This window comes from Eimeria necatrix, genomic scaffold, assembly GCF_000499385.1.
Source record: "Eimeria necatrix Houghton genomic scaffold, Enh_scaff81, whole genome shotgun sequence".
In the NCBI taxonomy this organism is placed as follows: domain Eukaryota; phylum Apicomplexa; class Conoidasida; order Eucoccidiorida; family Eimeriidae; genus Eimeria; species Eimeria necatrix.
Genome location: NW_013651762.1, coordinates 31,180 through 39,431, shown reverse-complemented (window position 1 = coordinate 39,431; position 8,252 = coordinate 31,180). Strand labels below are relative to the sequence as shown.

Genomic DNA, 8,252 nt, shown 5'->3' with positions numbered 1-8,252 from the left:
CTACAGGTTACGGGTACAGGTTGCCTGTGCCTTATCAGCATGAAAAAGGCCCAAACGTGCGAAGCAGACCTGCAGTACAACGGATGCTGGACCCCTAAAGGCAAGGGAATAACCCATGTGACTTGCAGCTGAAACCAGGCACTCCTCATCCGGCGAGGACGCCTGGTACTTGATGCTTCGCAGTAGACGCGCTGGGTCCCATGTCTGAGTCCTGCCCGCTCCACCTGCGTGTAGCACGTATCACCACCACCCAAAGCTCTGCATGTCACTTGTGAATCCTTTCACTGCGGCAGCTGACATCTATCAGAGCCAAGAAGCCCAGGGCTGAAGGCGCTAGGGCTGGACGCACTTCTTGATTGCCGCGGGGCTGCACAGGTTTCTTCCTGAGGCCAAGCAACACGAGAAAAAAAGGGACTTGGCAAATCAAGTCACACACACAAAGGCTCGTGCGGCGAATGCAGAAAGCAATTGCCCCCGTCTCTACTTCGCTGGCAAATTTTCTATCAAACTCTCCGTTCGCCGATTCTGAAGTGTACCCTGCTCAGCCTGCAGAACAGCAAGCACAGCAGAACTGCTCAAATGGCTCGTTAATTCTTCTAAAATGCTAGGATACGCTGCATCTGTCACCGCCTGATGCTCGAATAGCACGGAAAATAAGAACCGGCAAAACGCCAATGAGGACTGCACCTTGGCAATGAAACGCGCCCAAGAGAAACGAACTCGCCACTTGACTTGCTGTTCATTCCCAATCCTGAGAAGCTCTGACCAGAGTCGTCCAACCCCGCGTCATCCCTAGTGAGCAAATAACGCCGAGAGCAGCCATGTACAAAAACAAACAATCTAACTCACTGGCAGCTTACGCGCAGAAACGCACAACACAACTGCATAGCAGCCCGCAGTCTGAAGTACGCGCCGCCTCATCCCCAGCAGCATCGGCAATTGCTAGGCCAAGTTTTCCCTCCTACTTCCGTCTGCGTCCCTACCCATCCTTCAGAAAGTTATACTCCTCAGGTATCTCTTTGAAGGACACTCCTGCAAATCAAAAAACGTAGAGGAAGTTGCACCACGAATGAGACAACAACCGAAACAGCAGCTCACCAATAGCCGCAGTATCCCTGCATGGACTACAAAATAGGAGCCGGCGCTGGCCAAACCTCTTCCAAGGCTTTTACGCCTTTTCGCCAGCTTCAAGGGCACCTCTGGAGGTGGGTTACTGTCGCAAGAATCGCCGCGAGCTAGAGACGGTTGAGGCACGTCCGACGGATCGGACACGCCATTCGCCTCCATACTGGCCGACGGGAGAGCAGGGCTGGCGTTAAACGAGTTCTGTGCAACCGCCACCAAGTATAATAAGCTGCATTCATGAGCTATGAGGAAAAATATGGGCTGCCCCACGACCAGTTATACAAAGAGAAAGCCAATTATGTTTTAGCAGCGCAAGCAGCTAGGTGTACATACGATACACTGTCAAATGCTTGAAGATATCATCACTTGAATGTGAATAAGCTATCTACGAACTAAAAGAAATGCCACGGCAGAGTGGTGCCTTTGCATGAGTTCTCTTCCTGAACGCCTCTACCCAAAAGCCAAAACTCACCGAAGGCAAATGCCACAGAGCCCCGCCCGAAGCTGTTCTGTCTTCAGTAGGCTTGGTTCCTATATCCCTCACAGTGACACCACTGGCCCTCGTACTAGGTCTCTGAGTAACCATGGAGATGGGGGCCGCAGTGCATGCAGAGCGTGCGTAGACGCTTGCCGTTGTGTGGGTCCCGCCGCTGGTAATCCAGCTTTGTACAAATGTCGATGGCAGAAGCGTCTCAACACCGCCAGCCGCGCCCTTGAAGTGTGGCACCACCGTATTACAAAGCGCCATGCATTTGAGGAACTCATTTACGCGGTGACTCCTCTCGTCACAATTGGCCAAATCTTCGAAAATTTGCATATCATAGAAGTCGCAGTTCCGACGGATTTGGCCATCTGACGGGGTTGCTACAGGAAATATCACAAAATATAACCATAAGCTCGTAGAATCTCATTCGTTTGGAGGGGAAAAGAAAATACGGCCGCGTGCTAGCAGCTAACCGCCGTGTCGCCTTCCTCTCACCTCGAAAGTGAGTAGGAGGAGTGATGTTATCGTACAGGAAAGGAACTCTCTGCTTTTCGTCCTTCTTGCTGTTTGTCTCCGAAGAATCATCACTAATCCTTTCTGCTGCACGGTTGGTGGGGCTCGCTGCAACGGTCTCCCTGCGGGATTGTGACGAGCTATCTTCAGAGCTGCAGGGTGTGCCCGCCCGCCTAAATAACGCCATAGCAGCCAACTCGTCTTGCACTGCCTCAACACATTTAATAAGCGGATTACTATATGCAGTGCTAGCTCAATACCCACGCTCTCCATCTGGTGCTTCGTCGGTAAGCACTAAGATGGATATGAGATTGTACAACCCACTCGGCTTTATCGCGGCAAGAATCATCAGCATCATCTGCAAATAACGGCAGACAAAACAAGCAGACAAGGGCTGCAAGTCCACTTGCCTATTCCCAAAACAACTAACGACTCTGCGGCTGACAGCAGCACAAAACAGTTAATAACAGCATTTTGAAGCCATATTCCTCGATGTCAAGCAAAAAACCACCAAATTCCGCGTTTGGGGCTTACCCACGGCAAAAGCAATATTCTTTTTGACCGGTCTCTGGGCCATTCCCCGCAAGCTGTCGTCGACCGGCACAGGAGACTGTGGCGTCTGCACCAAAAGAGCAAGCTCTATAGATTTACTAGGCTCAGTGAAACAAAAACTGTTCACACGGGTCCTATAGGCAGAGGATCAGATCCAGTGCCACTGAGCCAATACTGGCATCAGCTTCAACTCTGACTCAAAAATGAACAAGCCGCATGTATGATATGCTTCTGCCCCAGAAATTGCCCCTCCTACGCAAATGCTAGCTCTCCCCAAAACATCGAAATTTTAAAGCAGCTCAGAAACTGAGAAGTCGAGCTTTCCCACTTACGGACGCCGAAGACAACCGGGAAGCGCTACTTTGCATTCGGCCCAGCCTAGGACGATAACGGGGACGCGGACCTGCAGGAGGAAGGCGAAATTGATGAAATCTCCAGGCGCTCAGAGAAGCCCTTGTATCCTTCAGCTAAGAACACTTCTGGAATGTGGTGTTCGGTGCGCTGCCGTGTGCACATCCATTCATTAAGAGCTTAACGAAGAAAGACGTACTGTTATCCTCTAAGCTTCGAATACAATTAAGCGGCCCAGAGTCCCACCGGTACTGCAAAACCGACCCACTCCGGCTCACCGTTGGAGAAACTGAACCAAGACGCAAAATGGAAGCGATCAAGAAAGCCACCAGCAGCATGTGCGTGAAATGCCACGGCCCCTCACGTCTACGAACAGTTGAAAGCAGCAAAACGTGCAACATCAGGGAAGCTAGTTGGTTTGCCGAAGACCCACAGAGACGAGAAGACGTTTTCTCATCCGAAGAAGAGGCGCTCTGTGGCGTCGGAGGACTTGGGCTGGGCCCATAATCCCCCGGCATGCCGTGGGTCCCCGCAGTTGAAAAGGCCAAGTGGACGCCTCCGCCTCCTGTGACGTTTTCCTTGGAGCCACGGTGGCCCCCTCGGCCGTAATGCATGTGGCCTGATGTCCACAGCCCTCGAGCGGACTGATGTCTCCTCGAGCTGGCCGTGCTGTCTGCGCGTGCTGCTCGCAGCTGTTCCACCATCGCCGGCTCCAGCAAATCACTGCGAGACTGGTATTCATCTGACTGCCATAGGGCACCATGAAAATCCGCCATCCCGTAAATCCTGTTCCATACACAGCAGGCATGATACAGCACATGGCATGCATTACTTATCAACAAACTTCGAAGCAATCTTCAGCCCTGGGGCTCCCAAACCAACCCCCCGCTACAGGCCGTTGCAGCCTGTTGGCACAGAGCCAAGCGGCGCAACCAAAAGCAGGCACTAAGCTGAAAACGCACCTGCCCACAACGCTGCACATAGAGAAAGTCATGTCGTTGCCCGTTAGAGTCCCGGTCTTGTCAATGAAGACAAAATCAACTTGACCCAGGTCTGGAATTATGCTGGGAGTGCTCACCGCTGGCCACGTGCTATCTCCCTTTGCCTCTGCAAAACTGCGCATATTGGGCGAGTTCTGCGTCTCCCCAGTAAAAGGATCTGTGTTCTTGCGTTCCGTTTCATTCCCAATAGTAGGGCTCCGGGTCTCCCTACTCATGGTAGTTTTTCGTCTGGAACAGTCGCCAGAAGCTCCGGGTCCCCATGACTCCGCCGGGCTGGCCAAGTTGTTGGTGCTAGTTTGCGTTGCATTTAGCCCTACCTCCGTACGGCGCGCCTGCATTCGGGCACGACTCTGCGCATGCGCAAGCCCAAAACCGAAGCCGAAAGAGGACCCCAGAGGCTGCTGTGGGGCCCCGACAGTCATCGCCGCGTCTCCTTGAATCAACCACGCTTGAATGCAGTACGCGCTGTCCAGAACAAACGGTAAGGAAACCGGAATCACAGCTAGGAAGAGAGTCATGTAACGGATTATGGCAAGCCAAGGATTCTGCAAGGCCTCAGTCGTCCCCAACAAAAATGCAGTCGAGCTCGGAAATTCATCCCGCCCAATGTTCACTCGTTCGCGATCCTGAGACCCATAGTCAGTCCGCATGCAACGCGTCCACTTGCAACAAGTAAGTGCATGATCTCATTCAGTCATGAATGTACGCGTGTATTCGCACGTGCACCTACGGGGCATAAAACACAAGAGTCTATGAGCCACTTTCGAAATGTAGCGGCCGCATGACATTATGAAGGGACGCTCTAATCCTGTATACGGCCAAAAGCACCATCACGGGATCCCTACGAGGTTAGAGTGACGCTGAACGCACCTGTACGCTGGATTTGCTCATGACTGAGATGAGGATGAGCAAAGCAATGATGAAGAAGGACACGATGGTGTAGGAGTTGACCTCACTCTCTATGTGGGCGAATTTAAGGCTGGGATGCCTGGCGCTGCGAAGTGTCCGAGTGTCGTGGCCGGTGTAGACCACAACACCATACACCCACTCCGTATTTCGAATGTGAGCTCCCCTATGAATGAAATTTGAGAGGTCTAGCGAAGTAGCGCGAGGGTGCGCATCAAGTTTGAGGCTACCGCTGAAGCTGTCCATAGAGCTTGTGGGCTTCTCGCAGACGACGCGCCCCCTGATGCCGGCTATGGCCAACGGGTAGGTCTCCGTGCGTGTCTCCTTAACACCTTGTTTGAACTTGAGGGTCGTCTCCCCGTCCAGTTTGGAGGTCTCCACGTAAGCTATGCCCTCAGGGTTTGAGGTGGCCAGCACCACCACATCCGCAGGCACTTCCTCGTCGTCTGTTAAACGCACTATATTGCCTACACGCAGCGCCTCCCAGTGCACCATCTTCAGCTGAGGCCGCCGACCATCTATGATGGTGCACACGCGACAGTTGCGCCACCTGTCAGTGGCGCGACGCTGCAAATCTAGGAGCATCTCCTTAATCAGACACAGTCCCAGTGCTGCAACGTAAGAACACGAGTACAGCAAAGGCACAAAGATTGAACCAGCAGCACAAAAAAATCGCACATATCTGCAGAGAAAGCATGCTGCCCTGAAAGTCCACACTCTTGTGCCCTTGCCACGCTGGGGTTCTCCTGTATGGGACCGAAAAGTGCCGTCTGAGACGTACTTAGGACCAAAGGGAGAAAAGTGCTCCACGGAGTGAGAGGGTGGAAGCGAGGCAAAGGAATAAACTCTAAGATGAGTACCAATGTTAGCCACCAGTTCGGTAGTCTATGGAATTGCTTCCACAAGGCCTTGGGCAGAAATGACATAACCTGCATACGACAAGAACAAAGGTGAATAAAACACACCATGCATGCGCCTAAAAGCCCAGAACAATCAACTCAACCTCGAACAGATGTGAAGTAAAGCGCCGTCGCTCCTGAATATGCAAAGCTGCTCGCACACTCTATGGAAACATTACACTCAAATGCAGGTCTGTTTGTATCATTCGTTTTAGGAATCCTGAAACCACGAAATGCCTTGTCAAAGCGTAGCAGGATAGGGCCTCCAGCAGCCCACATAGCTGCAGTTCACGCTGGCTGTGAAACCCCCTCAAAGAAAACTGAGCCGCTTATGTTGGCCTGCTGTGGGCCAGCTGAGTTTCATTCCTCACAGTATATTTGGTAGTGTTGACTGCGTTTCCGGGGAAACGGCGCAGGTCGTCTTTGTCTATTGGATTTATTGTCAGCTTGCGGATGCCCCACAACGGCTGCTGCGTCGTGTCTTTGTAGAGTTTCCTCTTCTGCTCCATCAGTGCAGTGCGGCCTGCTGCAGCAGCTACACATATACCGCAGCATCACCCAACCGGAAGCCCCAGAATAAGCTACAGCTTCCACGTTTAGATCCAAAAGGAAAAACAAATGCCTACGAGGCAGTGATGCCGTAGCTGCTCGATGCCAACGGCATCATAATAGAACACTAGTACCCACGCAAGGACAGCAATCCATAGCTGCTGTTTCAGGAGCAGTACCGCTAGCTGCTGTTGCCCTTTGCATGCCCCAAGTGGGTATAAAGCTGCACCGACTGCCGAACTGTAGGCAAGCCGGAAGCATGAGGAATTATACAGTCACATACTTACAAGTGCGGACCACTTTCACACAGCGAAGCGACACTGGAAGAAGCGAAAGCACCCGTCTTCTCCACACGGCGAAGTCTTCGCTTCAAATCCACAGAGAGCACGGCCATGCATGTGCATAGTGAGCGGACAGCTGCGTTACACGTTCATTAAACGGGAGTCCGCTAAGCTCACCGGTGCCTGCAGCCATTCCCAATTTGCCAATGATAGTCTTGGACGCGTGTTTCCGCACAGAACCCGTGATTTCCTCGGAGCTCCCAGAGTGCAAGTGTTGCGGACGGACCCTGCGCCTGCCGTGGCCGCGGCGTGCACTCGGATCATCTGATGCAGGTACTGCAGCGTGAGGACTGTTCTCAGCGTCAGGGCCCCCCTCCCACGGGCCCATGCCCGTCGAAATGGGGCCACCATGTTTTCTCACTTTGTACTTTGAGCTATGAGCCTTGCTGCGCTTCGTTGGCCGGCGCACTGTGGGTTCGTGAGTGGTAAGTGGCGCCCGCGCTGCACCGGCAGCTGCCGAGGGAGCCCCTTGCTGACCATGTGGGCGTCCACTCTGCCCAGAGAGGCCTTCACCACGCTCTGGAGCCCCTGAGGGAGCGCTCCCTGGGTTGTGGAACATCTGCTCTTCTGGTCATGTGGGGGCACAGGTGGGGCCCCTGACACGGAGATGCTCCTATGTCTTGCCACTAGAGTTCCCGAAGATCTTCGTTTCCTGCACAATTTAGGAATAGGCGGAGACCTTCAGCGAGCAATGATGAAAGCCAATCAGCGCGCAGTGGTGAAGGCCAACACACAGGGCCCTTCGTACAACCGTTTTGGGAGTCCCTAAACGCAACGGGACGGCAAGGGACCGTCAGCAGGCAATGGGGGCGAACGGCGAGGTTACCGCTGCTGGCGTTGCAGCTGTCACTCCTGCCTTTGTCGCTGCTGCTTCCGATGATGCTGTTCAGGCAGCTGCTGCTGTTGCTGCTCGAGGCAGAATTGCTGCTGCTGCTACTGCATGGCTGAGAGCCCCGCTATTTTGAGGTCTTCCCGTGGTCGGTGGCAAGGGTTGTGCCGGCCACGCGCTGCGGCATGCAGATTCTCTACTGTTGCCGTAACAAAAAAAATAGGCATGAGCCTCAAAGCCTAAGGCCTTGGCACTCCATTCCATGGGCCTCTGTCGAGCCTCACCGCCGCCCGGTGCTGACGTGTTTGGGGCTCTCAGGGGCAGGCTCGTGGAATATAAACCATATAATGGTCTATAATGTCCGCAGTCACAGAAGTGACCTATGTAAACGGCGTATTTGCCTTCGCTGCAGCAACACTACTGGCTGTTGTGCAGCATGCCGTCTGCTGATGCGAGGCCGCGAAGGTAGAGCAGCCGCCACATGCGGTACCCCAACATGGGAACGTTCCAGCTTTATATCGTCAAGCTCGTGAAATTTCTTGCGGGCTTAGTGACTTTGTGGCATCCAGTATGATGTGTATCCTAATGCCACTGTAAACGTCATAGGGGTCTTGCAAATGCAGGCGCAGGAAGCGCCATTCCTGACTGTCGTCGACATCAGCTTCTTTTTGTCCGAATTTGACAGTAGTCGACAGTGACAGT

The 8,252-nt window shown here is 53.3% G+C and overlaps 1 protein-coding gene across 1 annotated transcript; it reads right to left on the bottom strand.

The window, feature by feature from the left end:
* Positions 1–503: 503 nt before the first annotated feature.
* Positions 504–7,280, bottom strand: ENH_00078050 (hypothetical protein, conserved; the record flags this gene model as incomplete). Its single annotated transcript, XM_013577685.1, has 16 exons — positions 504–546; positions 688–792; positions 984–1,032; positions 1,155–1,326; positions 1,598–1,989; positions 2,104–2,295; positions 2,447–2,480; positions 2,657–2,741; positions 3,007–3,077; positions 3,211–3,314; positions 3,459–3,811; positions 3,988–4,652; positions 4,897–5,543; positions 5,714–5,861; positions 6,203–6,366; positions 6,839–7,280. 16 exons carry the CDS (start codon positions 7,278–7,280, stop codon positions 504–506), a joined length of 3,666 nt encoding a protein of 1,221 aa, XP_013433139.1.
* Positions 7,281–8,252: the final 972 nt, after the last annotated feature.